The 19,276-nt window shown below is 35.7% G+C and overlaps 1 protein-coding gene across 2 annotated transcripts in view; it reads right to left on the bottom strand.

The window, feature by feature from the left end:
• The window catches only part of PRKDC (protein kinase, DNA-activated, catalytic subunit), a gene marked incomplete at both ends in the record, with an annotated part of 233,410 nt that overhangs the window by 124,008 nt on the left and 90,126 nt on the right, over positions 1-19,276 (bottom strand). For both annotated transcript variants that reach the window (XM_084229434.1, XM_084229435.1), the window contains one exon: positions 14,340-14,467. In XM_084229434.1, coding sequence (XP_084085560.1) covers positions 14,340-14,467 — 128 coding nt within the window. The remainder of the gene's footprint in view (positions 1-14,339; positions 14,468-19,276) is intronic.

Below are 19,276 nucleotides of genomic sequence, written 5' to 3'. Positions count from 1 at the left end.
GGTATTGGAACCAGAACAGACACATGGACCAATGGAGCTAAATAGAAAACCCAGAAATAAACCCACAGATTATGGGAAGAATTTTGAGTTTTCTCAAAGGCTTCTTCAACACCTATGAACACTATAATACATATTCCTTAGATCCATTAATATGGTGAATAATACAACAGATTTTCCAGTATTGACTGATTTTTACATTTCTGATATAACATCCTAAGACACATTTGATTATAATTTGATTATTTTCTTAATGTAGTATTGGAGTCCATTTGCTAATAATCTTCCATCAGCATTCATAAATGATGCTGATCTTTTTTTTCGTGGTCTTTTTTAAGCAAAAAAATTGAACCCAAGAATCTACAGAAACTTGCTTCAAAATACTACGATACTTCCAAACACTGAATTATAGTTGTTAATTAAAAAAAAAAGGAATGAGAAAGATCTCTAAATTGGAATGATCTTAGAAGATGTGAAGTGGGAAAAAAGGAAGGTGAAGAAGCAGACAATGTACTAGAGAAGGGACAGAGATAGATGCAAGATTCTTTAATATTGGCTCACTATATACTTAAGAATTTCAATTCATGTAAATATTTTACATATTCCAAAACAAGGTTAAGTCAAAAGAAAAACAGAAACAATGTCTAAAATCTGAAAATTAATTCACACAAACATATCCAACTAGTGTAATATACACACTTTGAAAAAAACTGTAACATAGTTTTGGAACATAAAATTTGACTGTATATCCCTCAGAGAGTATTTTCTAGGTAAAGTATAACTAAAATGAAAATGTTAAACATTATCCAACTGTCATTATTTTTAGTAGTAATACTAATACTGCTATTTTTGGAAGCATTTTATGCATATTATAAAATAAAGCAATTAAGTAATGATGGAATATTATTGAAAACAACACTGTAAGAGTAAGAGCTATAGCATAAGAGGACAAAATAGAAAACAGGTTAAATAAAAACTCCGTAATATCAAATTTGAAGGGAGAATATCATTATGAATGTTTTTTCCTTTTCCTTTAAAAAATAAAACCTATCCCTTAGCAGTGTCAACTGAAGTGGTATAACAGCAATACAACACAATGCAATTAGCTGACCTAGAACCCACATTTTAAATATGATTCCCCACTAAAGAAAGAACCAGGGCCATTGGGAAAATAGCTAACTCCAGGTAAAGATGAGTCTGAGATTGTTGAGCCAATAGCAATTAAAAGACATTAACAACGAATGGAATGATATCAAAGAAATGTACGAGTCAGCTTGCAAGGATTCCAACTGGCCACAGACAGTACAATTTGAACGCTGGGAAAAAAAAAAAAAAAAAACTAGGCCAATTCTTGTATGCATAAATAAATGAGTCTTAAAAATAAAAACTGAAAAAAAAAAAAAACCCCACAAAACTATGGGGCCTCCCTGGTGGTGCAAGGGGTTAAGTCTCAGCACTATGAAGCAATCTGCAGCCACTGCAGCACATAGTTCAGAGTACAATCCCAGGCCAGGGAGCTTATCCACATGGCACAGCAGACCTCTCTAGTCTTGTCCCCTGCTCCCCTCAGCAGTGAATCACAGTAGATCTGCCTGTTTTGCTCACCATTCTGTCTCTGGTGAATCCATCTAATCCCCTGCACCTCTGGCCTACCCCCAGTTCTTGTATGCATAAATAAATAAATCATTAAAAAAAAACTAAAATTGAATGAAACTTAATTTGTTTGATTTTAAAAGTTCTGAAATGAAAAAAATAAAAAAAACTAACTTTCACAGATATAACTGTAACTTTATAGTAATTCTTTTGATTGGGATACGCAAAGTCCTCCAACTGTTTATTTTCAAAATTTGTATTATCTATTAAGGAAGTTTTCCATTTCGATACAAGTACAAGGAACTGCCCATCAATTCCTGCACATACACACATAAAGCTTGCTGGAATTTTACAGAGTGGATTAAATCTATGAACTAACTTGTATAGAACTGCCATGTTAACAATATTGAATTGTCTCAAGTCAGAAGCATGGATTTTCTCTCCATTTACTTAGATCTTTAATTCTTTAATTTTCTTTAGCAATGGATTATAATTTCTAGTATGCAAGTCTTACATGTCTTTTCTAAAAATTATTCCTAAGTATTTTATACTTTTTGATGCTATTATACATGGTATGATATGCCTACCCACTTTCAAATGTTCACTGCTCATATATACAAATAAATTGAATTAATATTAACTTTGTATACTATAAATTTGCAAAATTATTAGTTTTAATTAGCACATCAAGATTTTCTACATCATACCATCTGTGAATAAAGACAATTTTATTTCTTTCCAATTTGGTTGCCTTATATTTATTTTTCTGGCCTGTTTCATTTTAAAAAGGAAAAGGGAGAGGACTATGCTTTTTTCCTAAATTTGAAAGTAAAGCATTCAGTCTTTTACTATTAAATAGTGTTGGGTATTTTTTTTTAAAGATAACCTTTTACAAGTTTTATCGTGAATGGATGTTGGAACTGTTAAAAATATTTCTGCATCAACTGAAATGATAATATGATTTCTGATATTTCAATATGACAATGATATTTCTGGCCTATCAACATGGTATATAATTTTGATACGAGATGTTAAACCAGATTTGCATTCCTAGGACAAATCCCAATTGTTTATACTGTTTACTTTTAACATGTTGGATTTAGTTTTCTTAATTTTTTTTTAGTATTTTTGTGCTTCTAGTCATTATAAGTATTGATCTAAAGTTTTCTGGTGATTTCTCTGTCTGGTTTTGGTATCTGAGTGATGCTGCCCCCCACAGAATGAGGTGGAAAGTGGTACTTCCTCCTCCATTTATGAATAAAGTTTTAGTATTATTTTGTCTTCAAATATTTGATAAAAACTGATTAGTGAACTGATCTGAATTGAAGCTTTTCTTTATGGGAATATCTTTCCCTACCTTGTTCAAATTTTCAGTGTTTATTTAGGTGGCTATCATGAAATAAAATGGCTTATTGCTTTATCCTGCAAGTTAAAATAAAAGGTAAATCAACATATTATCTGTGACCATGTCCCACGTGGCTTATTTACCGAGGAAGAAGTACAGTTGCTTATAAGAACCACATAAAAGTATTAAATAAATGAAATATGAATCACCCTCTGGATCTGAGAGGCTTAGCAGGGAAGTGCACACTGAGCAAAGCTGCTGCAGGCCTCCAGTGCCCACCTGCCTGAGCTTAGCAACCAAGTTGAAATGGGGCATGGGTCTGCCGCTAAGATAAATTGTGGACAACAGGAAAGCACAGTACCTGCACCACTGGGGTTATTCAGGGACCCCCCCACACACAACCACCCTGTGGATAAGAAAGAGGGAGGGTCCTGAAATGCGGATCAGTAGGGAAGTGCACACAGATCAAAGCTCCTGCAGGCCTCTGGCACATGCCTGAGCTTTGGAGTGAGTAGAACTGGGACACGGGATCCGCCATCAAAGTTAACTGCAGGCACCACACTAGGAAAGCACAGACCCTGCGACACTATTGGAAGACAGGAACCCAACAATCCCCTTTGGGAACTGAGGAAAGGACAACTCCACAAATGAAGCGAGGGGCCCAAAATCCCCTTGTGGAACAGAGGAGAGATCGTCAATGACAGCACCCACTAGCATACCCACAGCATCACTACCCTAAGAGAATTTTGGCATAAGAGTGCTTGTCTCATTCTGGCTACCAGTTCCCAACATCCCATAAGGAGCACTCCAAAGAGATACCCACCAATACCAGCAGCACAGTGTCCCATCGCATAGAACAAATTAAAAACAAACAACAGGGAAAAGGAAAAATACAAATAATCAAGCAAGCCCTTAGGGGAAGTGTACATGATAAAATGAAAATCAGCAACAAGAACTCAACAACTGTGACCTGTTGAGAAGAATTTCTCTACCTGCCACATAGGGAATTTAAAATTATCATGATTAAAAAACATAAAGAAGATGAAAAGGAATGGAATAAAATGAGAAAAATAAGTAATGAACTGATGAAATTAAGTCCCTAAAAAAGTAAATGAAAGAAATGCAGGAGACAAAAAGATTAATGAAGGAGCTAAAGAACTCAAGGAAAAGCAATTAAAACAGAATTGATGAAATGAAAGAATGAATCAGTATACTATCAAAAATACAGAAATAAAAGGAACCAAAAAAAGAAAAGGAAAGAGAAGTACGATGGAAAAAGAATGAAGAAATACTTTGAGAATTATCTGACACTGTGAAGAAAAGAAATATGAGAGTTAATAGGAATCCCAGAAGGTGAGGAGAGCCAAAAAAAAAAAAAAAAAAAAAGAGCGAATCTATTCAAGGAGATAATGGAGGAGAACTTTCCAACCACGAAGAAGCAGATGAAAATAGACATCATACAAAAAGCGAGAAGACCATCAAATAACCACAATGAAAGGAAAACCACAGTAAGACACATAACAGGAAAGCTTTCAAGAGTCCAAGACAAGGAAAAAATAATACAGCTGACAAGGGAGAAGAAACAGTTAAGCTAAAAAGGAAACCAATCAGGTTGACATTGGACTTCTGAGAATATACACTATGAGCAAGAAGAGAATGGAGGGGAATATTCAACAAACTCAAAGACAACATGAAAACCAAGAATACTTTACCCTGCAAAACTCTTCTTCCTTGATGAAGAAAAAAATAAGGGCCTTCTAAGACAAACATAATCTATAGAAATTCATTACGACTAAACTCCCACTCCAAAAAATACTACAAGAAGTGCTAAAGCCAAAACCAACAGAGGAATAAATAAATCAGAATATGACAAGGAATAAAGCCACAAAAAAACAAACAAAATGGTAAATACAGTTATCAACATATCAATATTAACTCTGAATGTAAATGGACTATACTCATTAATAAAAAGACACAAAGTAGCAGGCTGGATTAAAAAACAAAATAACTATTTGCTGTCTACAAGAAACACATTGAACAATGAAGATAAACATAGACTCAAAGTAAAAGGTTGAAAAACAATCCTACAAGCAAATGGACAAAAAAAGTAGGCAGAAATAGCTATACTTGCATAAGATGAAATACACTTCAAACTAAAAAAGGTAAAAAGAAGGAAGATGGTCACTACATTATGAGCAAGGTGAAAATACATCAAGAAGATATAACATTCATCAAAATATACTCACAAAATGAAGAAACACCAAAATGTATGAGACAATAATTACCTGTTCTGAAAACAGGTATTAGAGAAAATATACACATAGTAGTATACACTCTCGCCAATGGATAAATCAATGAGAAAAAAGATAAAAAAAGACACTAGAGCCCTAAAGACCTAGACCTCATTGGCTTAACAGACATCTATAGGACACTGCACCCAAAAAATCTTGAGTACACATTCTTCTCAAGTGAGCATGGAACATTCTCCAAAATCGATCACATATTGGGCCAAAAGATAAACATCAACAGATACATTAAGATCAAAATCATTCCAACTAACTTCTCTGATGATAAAGCATCAAACTAGAAATAAACCATGAAAATAAGACAAGAAACCCTCCCACATCACGGAGATTGAAATACACACCACTGGAAGACCATTGGATTAAAGAGGAGATCAAAGAATAAATTAAAAATTACTTTGAGTTGAATGACAGTGAAGACACCAATTGTCATAACATATGGGATGCAGCACAAGCAGTAATAAGAGGAAAGTATATAGCAATAAAGGCTCACATCAAGAAACAAGAAAGAAATCAAAGAAACAATCTAATCTCCTTCTCAAAAAACTAGAAAAAGAACAACACCAAAAAAAAAAAACCAGTAGAAGAAAAATAATAAAAACGAAAGCAGAAATAAATGAAATAGAAATTGAAAAAACAATCCAAAAGATCAATGAAACCAAAAGTTGGTTTTTGAAAAAATAAACAAAATAGACAACCCTCTAGCCAGGCTCACACATAAAATAAGGGAAAAAGCACAAATAAATAGGGTCATAAATGAAAGAGGAGAAATTACAACAGACTCAGTAGAAATCAAAAGAATAAATCAGAGATTACTATGAACATTAATATTCAAACAAGTTCAACAATTTAGAAGAGATGGACAAATTCCTAGAACAATATAATCATCCAAAGCTAGATAAAGAAGAAATAGAATATTTAAACAGACCAATTACAAGCAGTGAAATTGAAACGATTATCAAAACCCTCCCCCAAAACAAAAGCCTAGGACCAGAGTACCAAATATACAGCAATGAATTAATTAGTGCCTATCCTACACAAACTATTTCAAAAAACTGAAAAGAAGGAAAGCTACCAAATACGTCCACAAAGCCAACATTACACTAATACCAAAACCAAACCAAGACAACACAAAAAACACCAAAACTAAAGGCCAATCTCTCTAACGAACATTGATACAAATATCCTCAACAAAAATCTCACCAACAGAATCCAACAATGCATCAAATGGATAATATACCACAATAAAGTGGGAGAAATCCTAGGGATACAGGATGGTTCAACATCCGAAAATCAATAAATGTAATGCAACACATCAACAAAAAGAAAAATAAAAAAAATACGATCATTTCAATAGATGCAGAGAAAGCATTCAATAATGTTCAACATCCATTTATGATGAAGGCCACTGAAATTCTCAGGATAGAAGGAACATACATGATAAAAGCCATATACAAAAAGCCAAATCCAATATTATTCTGAACATGAAAAGCTGAAAGCCATTCCCTTAACGGTCAACAACAAGACAAGGATATCCAGTCTCACTACTGCTTTTCAATATAATACTGGAAGTCCTAGCCAGAGCAATAAAATAAGAGAAAGACATACAAGGAATCTGAATATGGAAAGAAAACGCAAAACTATCACTAATGGCAGATGATACGATAATATACATAGAAAACCCTAAAAACGCCACAAAAAAACTAATCAAAACAATCAACCAGTTTAGTAAAGTAGCAGGATACAAAATCAACACCCAAAAATCCATAGCCTTCCTATTTACAAAAAAAATCAGTCTGAAGAAGAAATCAATAAAACTATCCCTTTCACAATTGGAAAAAACAATCAAATACTTGGGAATAAACCTAACAAAAGAGGTGAAGGACCACTACAAAGAAAATTATAAAACTGTTCAAAGAACTAGAAAAAGATACAAAGAGATGGAAAGACATCCCTTGCTCTGGATTGGAAGAATCAACATTATTAAAATGTCCATCCTACCAAAATCAACTTACAGATTCAACACTATTCAAATAAAAGTCTCAATGACCTTCTTCAAAGAAATAGAACAAATATTGATGAAATTCTTATGGAGCCACAAAAAACTCAAATAGCCAAAGCTCTCCTGAAAAAAACAAAGGAAAATGGAGGTATCATACTCCTAGACTTCAAACTATACTACAAAGCCATTATAATTAAAACAAGTGTGGTACTGTAACAAAAACAGACACACAGACCAATGTAACCAAAAAAAAAAAAAAAAAAAAAGCTCAGAAATAAAGCCACACATATATGACAGAAAAGCAAAGAACTTGCAATGGAACAAGAATAGTTTGTTTAATAAATGGTGCTGGGAAAACTGGACCATCATAAACAAAAGAATGAAACTATGCCAGTACCTCTCACACCATGCACAAAAATCTACTCAAAATGGATAGAAGAGATGAATATAAGACCTGAAACCATTACACAATATAGAAGAAAATATAGATAAAACACTACAGGACATACATCAGTAACATCTTTAAAGACTCATCCCCCAATAACGAAAATGAAGGAAAAGATAAACAGCTGGGATTACATCAAACTAAAAAGCTTCTTTACAGCAAAAGAGACACTACCCAAAACAAAGAGACAGCATACTGATTGGAGAAAATTTTTGCACTCCATACAACTGATAAGGGACTGATCATAATGATATACAAAGAACTCACACAACTCAACAAAAACAAAGTAAACATTCCAGTCAAAAAATGGGCAGAAAAAATGAAAAGATACTTTTCCAAAGAGGAAATGCAACTGGCCAACAATTATATGAAAAAATGTTCAACATCCCTCATAATAAGGGAAATGCAAATCAAAACCACAATGAGACACCAAATTACACCAGTCAGAATGGCACATATTAAAAAAAAACTAGCAACAACAAATGTTAGCGAGGATGTTGTGAAAAAGGAACTTTCCTACATTGCTGTTGGAAATGTAAACTGTTCCAGCCACTGTGGAAAGCTGTTTGGAGGTTCCTCAGATGACTAAAAATGGAGCTACTATATGACCCAACAATTCAACTCCTAGGGATCTACCCAAAGGATACAAAAACACTAATTCAAAAAAATACCTGGGGCTTCTTCAGTGGCTCAGCAGGTTGAGCGCCATGCTGTGAAGCTGTGCGGAGCCTCTGCAGTGCTGATTCAATTCCCGGCCGGCCAGGGAGAAACATGGTGTGGCAGACCTCTCCTGCCTCACCTGCTGCTCCCCTCAGCAATGTCTTTGGTCTATCTGCCTGTTTTGCTCCCTGCTCTGTCTCTGGTGAATCCTCTCACCCTCCCACGCCTCTGATCTGTACCTCAGTTCTTGTATAAATAAAAATAAATCTTTGTTTAAAAAAAAATACCTGTACCCACATGTTTATGGCAGCACTATTTATAATCGGTAAGAGTTGGAAACAACCCAAATGCCCAAAAATAAAAGACTGGATCAAGAAGATGTGGTACATATACACAATGGAATACTATTCAGCAATCAAAAAAGATAAACTCATGCCATTTGCAGCAACATGGCTGGAGCTAGAAGGGATTATGCTCAGTGAAATAAGTCGGAAGGAAAAAGAAAAATATTCGTATTTACCCAAAGGACACAAAAACATTAATTCAAAAGGCCACTTGCACCCCTATGTTTACAGCAGCACTATTTACAATAGCTGAGCTATGGAAACAACCCAAAATAGAGGCCCAAAAATAGATGACTGGATCAAGAAGATGTGGTATATATACACAATGGAATATTACTCGGCAATCAAAAAAGATAAACTCATGCCATTTGCAGCAACATGGATGGAGTTGGAAGGGATCATGCTCAGTGAAATAAACCAAAAAGAAAAAGAAAAATACCAGACGGTCTCACTCATAGCTGGAATTTACAAAACCTAAATAAGGGATCAGGAAAAAGACAAATTATAACAAAGTAAGAATCAAAATCAACAGACAACTATAACCAGAGACACAATACGGGGGGGGGGGGGGAGGAGTAGGGTCAAAACAGGATGGTGGGAATTTTACGGGGACTATAACTAAGATGAAAATGCATACATTGTATAAAAATAAAAAATATAAAAAAAAATTTTTAAATATTTTAAAAAATTAAGAAAACTATTGGATGGTTTCACTTATAGGAGGAATATAGGGGAACCAAATAAGGCATCAGGGAATAAAATAATAAGAAGAAACATAACAAAAAAATAAACAGACAACAATAAACCAGAGCTATTCTACAGGGGAGGCAGAGGGATCAAAAAGAGGGAAAGAGCACAAGGGATTATGGAAGAGCACAAGGGATTATGGTGATAGTGCATAGGTGAAGTGGTGGTGGAAATTCGATGGGGACTACACCTGAGAAAAGAAAGCAACATTAAACATTGTAAAAAAAAAAAAATGGAAACGATGTAAAATATATATAAATAAATATTTTCAATTAAATAAATGAATCACTATTTTGCAAGAAGCTCAGGAACACAAATTAAAGAACAGCCTCATATTACAAAATAAACACATCTTTCCCTCAGTTGTAGCCACATTTTCCTTGCACTTCAGATCTCTAACAGATACATTTTTATTTATTTTAACAGGCATTCCCTTTCTACCCCTCCCACAGTTATGTATATTGAGGTAAATTACATCTTTGTACTGCTCTAGGGGTTACAGTTTCAAATCTCTACAAATGTATACATTCATCCCTCCCTACCACCATTGCTCCAATAATCTTCCACCATGTATGGTAATATTTTAAATAATTCAATTAATTTGTGTAAGAGATAGATATTTACTCTTGAGTAAGTTTTTATAACTTGTAACATTATAGGAATTTGTCCATTTCAGTGAAGTTGCTGAATTTGTTGGTATAACATTGCAACAATATTCTCTTACACTCTTTTTAATTTCTGAGAAGCCAGTGGTAATGTTTTCTATTTTATTCCTACTTATTGTGAACAGTGCCTTTTCTTACATTCCTGGATTATTTAAGAGCTTGCCACTCTCACTTATCTTTTAAAAAAATCCAATTTTTGGTTTTACGAATTTTTCTCTAACATTTTTCTCGTATCTTTTTTCATGCTAATCTTTAGTATTCCCTTCCTTCTGCTTTCCTTCAGTTTAATTTTCCTTCTCTAGATTTTAAGGTAAAAGTTTAGATTACTGACTTAGAAACATTTTAATTTATTAATAAAGACATTTAAAAGAAACATTTCCCTCTAAGCAAGGTTTCACTGCATCTCAGACATTTGGATATGCTTTATTCTCATTTTATCCAGATCAAAATACCATTTCAATTCCCTCATTTCCCTTTCTTCTTCAACCCAAGGGTTACTTAAAAATGTGTTATCTAATTACCTGATTATTTAAATATATTTTTGAATTGCACAAATTGCCTTTCGTTATTGATTTCTAATTTAACTTTACTGTGGTCAAAGAATATATTTTGCATAATTTCAAATCTTTTAAATTTATTGAGTTTTTTTTTTCCCAAAAAAAATATTTATGCATACAAGAATTGAGGTGTAAGCCAGAGGTGCGGGGAGTGAGATGATTCACCTGCAAGTGGAGAGTAGAAAAGGCAGATCTACTGAAATATACTGCTGAGGGGAGCAGCGGGTGTGGCAGGTGAGGTCTACTGCACTATGTGGGTTAGCTCCCTGGCCAGCTGGGGATCGAACTTGTGCCGCAGTGGCTGGCAATAGCTTGTGTAGTGCTGTCTTTAACCCCTGTGCCACCAGGGAGGCCCAGCTGAGACATTTTTCAGAGCCTCGTAAATGGTCTGTCCTGAAGAATATCCGTGTACAATCAAAGAGAATGTGTATTCTGCTATTGTTATATGAAATGTTCTACCATTGGTTAATTATAGCATTTTTAGATGCTAAGAAAATATAATTAACTATTGATTCATGCTACATCCAGAAATGGCAAATTTATAAAGACCTGAATGGACTGGGGCTGGCAATAAGAGTTAACTGATAATTTCTAAGTGTTCAGGGAGGATTTTATCAGGAGAATGAAATTATTCTATAATGATAGTTGCACTGCTCAGTAAAGTTACTAAAAATTATTTAATTCTATACTTCAAGTAGTTCAATTTTATGAAGTGTAAAATATGTAAATAAAAATGAGTTATTTACATGTTCAATATAACAAATGCTCACTTAAAATAAAAATGAAGGACAAGAGAAACAGAAGCATAAACAAATAGGACTGCATCAAACTGAAAGCTTCAAAGCAATATACTACATGTAAAACAAAAAAAAAACTTTTTGACTATCTGCACATCATAGATCTGACAAAGAGCTGATATCCTAGATATAGAAAGAACTCAAACAACTCAGCAAAACAGAAACAAAAAAAATCAAAAAATGGGCAGAAGAGCTAATAGACACTTCTCCAAAGAAGACATATAGATGGCCAGTAGGTACAAGAAAAAAAATCTCATCATCATTTATCATCACAGTAACACAAATCGAAACCTCTAGAGATACTACCTCACACCTGTTGAGAATGACTCATGTCAAAAACACTAGAAAACAAGTGTTGGCAAGATGTTAAAGAACACTAATACATTGTTGGTGGCAATGTAGACTAGTCTAGTCCCTACGGAAAACAATGTGGAGGTTTTTCAAAATATGAAAAAAAGATCTACCATTCAATCTAGCAATTACACTCTTAGGTATCTAAATGAAGAATGCAAAACCTGAATTCAAAGGGATATTAGTGGTCTTATGTTCACTGCAGTCCTATTTACAACAGCCAAGTTATGGAAACATTCCAGGTGCCCAAGGAGAAGTGTATTAGAGAATTGTGGCATATATACACAATGGAATACTACTCAAGTATAAAAAGAGATGAACTCTTGCCATTTACAACAACATGGACTGAACTGGAGGGGATAACAGAAAATAAAATGTCAGAAGTAGAAAGACAAATTTGTGGTAGTTTCACTCATAAGTGGAACACAGAGAAACAAAACAAAGGAGCAAATAAAAACCAAATAATAACAAATCCTATAAATATGACTGTGGAATTGAGGCTACAATATGGGAAGAAAGAGGGGGCATGACAGAAAGGGGAGAGAACACAATGGATTATGGTGGTAGGCTAAGTGTGCCTTGATGGTGGATGTGGTATGCTGACATATATCTAAGGAGGTATGATCTTTTCATGTGTGTGTGTGTGCGTATTTTTAACATCATTCTTCATTTTTGTACAATGTATGCCTCCTCATCTTGGATATAGTCCCGTGAAATTCCCACCACCAATTCACCCATGTCCCTTGTGCTCTTCCCACCCTTGTTTTGATCCCACTCTAAATGTCTAGATGCTAAGAAAATATAATTTTTTCCCAAATCCCTTATTTGGTTCGTCTACATTCTGAGGAGGTGTGATCTTATTCCTTTGAATCACATACAGTTTGGTAGAACAATGTTATCTCAATAAAAAATAAAAATAAAATTAAATAAGCGAACCTTCCAAACTCTTCTTTATGAAAACCAAAAAATAATTAAATTAAAACGTACTGGCCACAATTAGAAGTAGTAGCCATGGTATCAAGCAGTTACTTTAAAAAAATCAATGATCAATCTATGTGCCCAGTGACAGATGAGTAAATAAAATAAAGATGTGCTATATATACACAATGGACTATTACTCAGCTGGAAAAAAAATGCAACTTGAAATTTATGACAACATGGATGGAACTGGAGGGGACTGTGCTAAGTGAAATAAGCCAGAAGAAGAAATACAAATACCAGATGATTTCACACATGTGGAATTTAAGAAAACAAAGCTATCGAATAAACAAAATGTGCCAAAACCAACCCTAGAAATTTGACTGCAGAACTGAGGTGACTAGAGGTGGCAGGAGGGACAGCAGCAGATTGGGGAGGACGTCCAGTGGACTACAGTGGAAAATTACGGATACTTTTGCGGGGGGGGGGGGGTGATGTGGCAATATATTTATAGACATGTGAACCTATACTCCTAAAACATATGCTGTGTTATAAACCAACACTACCTCAAAAAATATTTTAAAAAATCTAATAATCAAATTTGTCCCACCTTTTCCACCATATTTTACTAAAATTCTAAAACTAATTCATGTAACAAAAGAGCTCTAATAATGTGGGCAAATTCTTTGATACAGTATATGTCTAGCTACCAAATTTAAAAGAATTTTTCAAATGACCATTTGTAAATCATTATAAAATAACTGATCTAGGGGTAAAATCACAAATGGATATTAAAACCATTAGGAATAGGCTACAGGAAGATGGCTGTTCAAGCTTAGCATCAGTAAACTGGGACCATCAGACACTATGTATGAACATATGGCATAAAGCATCCACCACTAAGTAATTGTGCCCAGGCCTGACCCTGAAAATAGTCATGCTTTATACTTAATTTTACATGTACAGGTTGGATGAATAAGCTAAATGAAAAGAAGTAAAAATCACATAAATCCAAAATGTAAGACTATCTAGGACAACTAAGTGCCCAGGATTCAACAACGCAAGAAAACATAAAGGTGAGGAGACTGTTTAGATGAAGACAGACTTAAAAGACAACAGAGAATTGTCATGTGAGGACTTTGGTTTATATCAGAATTAAAATAATCCAACAGTCTACTGGAGAAATCTGAGCATTCAATATTACTGGTGAAATCTGAATGTGGAATAACTATTTCAGGCAGTTAATAGTGATACCTTAGCTAAGAAAATACAATATTTTGATATATATTTGGAAGTAGAGATAAAAGGACATGGTGTCAGGTATTTGCTTTCAATTACCATTAATAACAACAAGAGCAAAAAAGACTAAATGGGTTGATGAAGCAGGGGAAATGCTGATACCTATTCAATCTGGAGACTCATTTATAGTTTTACCTTTAGTTCTGAGTATGTTTACAACATTCATGATAAGAGGGGTTTTTTTTAACTTCAAAGAAAAAATTAGTTTCAAGTGTTGAGTACTACTGCCACTCAATTTCTTTGACACAGAAAAGATAATTTCCCACAGAAAAAAAAAAATGAATAGTTTTTAGAAACCCAGAATAGAATAACTTACTTTCTGGCAATCTTTTTGAAAGTGGATTGAAATAATTCTTCCATAATATGTTGCTGTTCCCGACAAAGAATGTCTGTCATCAGCTGCAACAACATAGGACTCTGAGATAATTCCAATGCATCTAAAAACTAGAAAAAAAAAATACACAACAATAATGATAACAATAATTTTTATTTTATTCTTTATTTTATTTGATTCTTACCAGTTGTGATAAAAAAAGAAAAAATTACCAGCTCCTCTGATTGCAAGATGCTTTTCAGCCATAACCATAGAGAAACTTGTAAAAAATAGAGGTTGTTATTATAAAGCCTAGAATTTACAGTACACTTGGGGCTGAGGGTGGGAGAGAGAATTGGGGGTGAGGAAGGAGGGCAAGTGTGAGTGGAGAACATTCATAAACAAGCAAACTTACAGGCCTGGGATTCTACTTTTAGTGGTGTCCAGTGTGAAGATCTAAGGTTTAATAGGTTCACTCATATTGTTAAGGAGTAAGAGCAGGAATTTAACATGCTGAAAAAGAAAGATGAAAAAAAAAAAAAAACACCCCAAAACCCTGTACATGGCTCCAAATGGTTAAATGATCTAACTAAGCTCCCCCTCATCTCCACTGCACAACAGCTAGTCTGCTCATTTATTCAATGTTCCCATTCTCCCATTTTCTATCTGGATGTCTGTTTGTACTAATTTTTAGGAAATAGCTTCAATTTTATCCTCTGGTTTATGAAGTGGGTTTTTTTTCTTTCTTTCAAATATTTGTTTGCCAAAAGTCCTTATTTGTTCTATTTTGAGAACATAATGCATTCTTTCATCACTGAAGCTTTGAGGTATAGCTTCTCTGATAAGTTTTTAACTCCCTTTGTTGATTCCAGTTCCTACAAGTTTCTTTTTCCTATTGGGTTTATGTCTTTCTTAAGCTTGACGCATTCTGTAAATGTTTAGTGATTTTTTTTTTAAAGATTTATTTATTTATTTATACAAGCACTGGGTACAGTCAGAAGCGTGGGAGGGTGAGAGAGTTCACCAGGGCTGAGCGGGGAGCAAAGCAGACAGAAGGACTGAAGTACACTGCTGAGGGGAGCAGCGGGCGGCAGGAGAGGTCTGCGCGCCATGTGGGACCCTCCTCCGGTGGCCGGGGAGCAGCCGGGGATCGAACCGGCTCTGCAGAGGCTGCAGGCAGCTTCGCAACCCAGCGCTCAACCGCTGCGCTACCGGGGAGGCCCTGTTTAGTGATTTTTTTAATACAATTACACTGATGTATTCACATCAGGAGAAAATACTGAAGATCTACTTACAAAAGAATCATGCAGATGCAATAACCATTAGGTGACAGATTGTTCCCCAACAAGCAAACAGGATATTAAAATGATGCCAACATGATGCTGTCACTCCATCAGTTACTTGCTAATTACACAGAGAATGAATGCACTATTCAATAGAAATGAGGCAGTCACCACCTTAACAAGGCCATCTGGCTTAAGGTCACTAACAATGGCATGGTGATGCTATTTACTCCTGATATTACCCAACAGATTAGCCTGAATTTCATGAGAAAGCTTTAAGCCTAATTTTCCAGTTTAGAGGAAATATGAAGGATGAGGGAAAAGTTAAAAAACTTTCCAGGGAAACAATCAAACTAACAGAATATGACTTCTAGGAAAAGTACTCTGGTTTATTCACAAAAAAATTAATGTCATGGGAAAAAAAGGAATAGTGGCAAACTAATTTCAGATTAAAAGACTAAAGACATGGGCGTCCCCCAGTGGTGCAGCGGTTGAGAGCTGGGTTGCGAAGCTGCCCGCAGCCTCTGCAGCGCCGGTTCGATCCCTGGCTGCTCCCTGGCCACCGGAGGAGGGTCCCGCTTGGCGCGCAGACCTCCCCTGCCACCCGCTGCTCCCCTCAGCAGTGTACTTTGGTCCTTCTGCCTGCTCTGCTCCCCGCTCTGGCTCTGGTGAATTCTCTCACCCTCCCGCACTTCTGACTGTACCCAGTGCTTGTATAAATAAATAAATAAATAAATAAAATAAATCTTAAAAAAAAAAAAGACTAAAGACATGACATTTTGATGCCACTGTTGATTAGATTCTATTTTGAAAAAAAAAAAAAAGGAACAAGTAAACATGGGGACATTTGGAGAAATGTGATTGTGGAATAGACCACACAATATTTTAAGACTCTTCATTTACTTAGGTATGGTAAGAATACAATGCTTGACTTTTAGAATATGTATGCTGATATAATTTAGGAGTGAAATATCATGATGCATGAAACTAACTCACATATGTTTCTACCACAACATATACACACAAACATTTACTAATGATAAAAGGTGATTGTTATATAAATGCTTACTTCAATACTCTTTCAAATTATCTTTATGTTTGTGGAAAATATATATTAAAAATGGAAAAGGAGAATATCTGTGCATATGAGTGGTGTTTGTAAACTGGCCCTTCTGTGTGGTTGCTTAGTTTTCTTGCACAATGATGACTAGGTCCCATGGATGAGATCCAGTAAATAAAGTCAAGAGTAAGCGATGATGCCTTTTATGACTAATCTTGGCAGTCATCTGCACCATCAGGGGAAGCCAGGGACGCCCACAATCACCCAAAGATTCGGAGGAGGGCCCACATCAGGCTCAGTAGGGAAGTACAAGTTGTGTAAAGCAGCTGCAGGTCTCTAGCACTCACCTGCCTGAGCTGTGGAACCAAGCTGAACTGGGGCATGGGTCTGCCATCAGGGTAAACTGCACACCAGGAAGACGCGGTCCCTGCACCATCAGGGGAAGCCAGGGACCCCCACAACCACCCTCAGGATCAGAGAAAGGTAAGGTCCCGAAATGGGCTCAGTAGGGAAGTATGAGTTGAGCAAAACTGCTACAAGCCTCCAGTGCCCACCCACATGACCTGTGGAACCAAGCTGAACTGGGGCACAGTTCTGCCATCAAGGCAAACCTCGGACAACAGGAAGGCTCAGTCCCTGTGCCATCAGGGGAAGCCAGGGACCACACAACCACCCACTGGATCTGAGAAGGGAGGCCCTGAAATGGGCTCAGTAGGGAAGTGCGCACTGAGCAAAACTGCTGCAGGCGTCCTGCGCCCACCCACCTGTGCTTTGGAACACAGTTGAACTGGGGTAATGGTTCCACCATCAAAGTGAACTGCAGGCACCACACCAGGAAACCACAGCCCCTGCGCCATTGCTGGAAGACAGAGACCCCACAATCCCCTTTGGGAAGTGAGTAAATACAGAAGGAGTGGATACTCAGAGACAGCACCCACCAACATACCGACAATATCACTACCCTTGTGGAGTACTGACGTAACAGGACTGAACTAGGGCTTGCCTACAGTTCCCAATATTCCAGAAGGAGCACTCCAAAATGATGCCCACCAACACCAGTAGTGCAGTGTCCCAATGCATAGAACAAATTAGAAAACAAACATCAGGGAGAAGAAAAAAATACAAGAAACCAAGCAAGCCCTTAGGAGAAGGCCACACCACAAAAATAAAACCAACCACCAGAACCCAACAATGACCTGGAAGGAGCTTCCCAGAATGCCAGATAGAGAGTTTAAAATCGCCATTATTAAAAAACTAAAACAAGATGAAAAGGAAAAGAATGATATGAGAAAAATAATCAACAATCAGAAGAATGAAACAGAGTCCCTAAAAAGGGAAGTAAAAGAAACGAAGGAAATTAAAGGATTAATGGAGGAACTAAAGAACTCTGGGAAAAGCAATGAAAACAGAATAGATGAAATGGAAGAATAAGTAAATACTCTAAAAGATAGAGAAATAAAAAGAACCAAAACAGAAAAGGAAAGAGAAGTATGAAGGAAAAAGAACGAAGAAACACTTCAAGAATTATCTGAGTCCATGAGGAAAAGAATAGGAATCCCAGAAGGAGAGGAGAGAGACATAGGAACAGAGAAAATATTCAAGGAGATAATCAAAGGGAACTTCCCAAACATGAAGGAGATGAAAATAGATATACAAGAAGCAAGAATACCACCAAACTTCCAAGATGAAAAGAAAAACACAGCAAGACACATAATAGTAAAGCTCGCAAGAATCCAAGAAAAAGAAAAAATAATGAAGCTGAAAAGAGGGAAGACAGATTAACATATAAAGGAAAATCATTAGGGCTGACATTGGACTTCTCCAAAGAAACACTATGAGCAAGAAGAGAGTAGAGGGACATATTCAACAAAATCCAAGACAAAAAATGACAACCGATAATATTATATCCTGCAAGCTTTTCTTCCTCTATGAAGAAAGAATAGGACCTTCTCAGACAAAAAGAAACTCCAGAATTTCATTACAAATAAGCCACCACTACAAAAATTACTACACGAAGTCCTAAAGCCAAAACCAACAGGGGGATGAATAAGAAGAACAAAACAAGACAAGGAGTAAAATCACAAAAAAACAAATGGCAAATACAGACACCAAAGTATTGATATTAACTCTAAATGTAAATGAACTAAACTCAGCAATAACAAGACACAGAGTCAGAGTCTGGATTAAGAAATAGAACCCAACCTTTTGCTATCTACAGAAATACATTTCATTACAAAAGATAAACACAGACTGAAAGTAAAGGGATGGAACACAATCCTACAAGCAAATGGACCAAAAAAGAAGGCAGGAACAACTATACTTATATCAGATAAAATAGACTTCAAACTAAAAAAGGAAATAAGAGACATACATGGTCACTACATTATGAGTAAGGGGGCAATGCATCATGAAGACCTAACACTCATCAACATATACACACTACATGAAAGAGCACCAAAATCTATCAGACTATTATTATCCCTGAAAACAGACATTAGAGAAAATACATATGTGTGGGAGACTTCAACACACCTCTCTCCCCAATGGATAAGTAAGACAAAAGATAAACAAGAACATTAGAGCTCTAAACAAGAACC

The sequence above is a fragment of the Talpa europaea genome, assembly GCF_964194135.1.
Source record: "Talpa europaea genome assembly, chromosome: 3".
Taxonomy (NCBI): Eukaryota; Metazoa; Chordata; class Mammalia; order Eulipotyphla; family Talpidae; genus Talpa; species Talpa europaea.
This window is presented reverse-complemented; position numbering and strand designations above follow the sequence as displayed.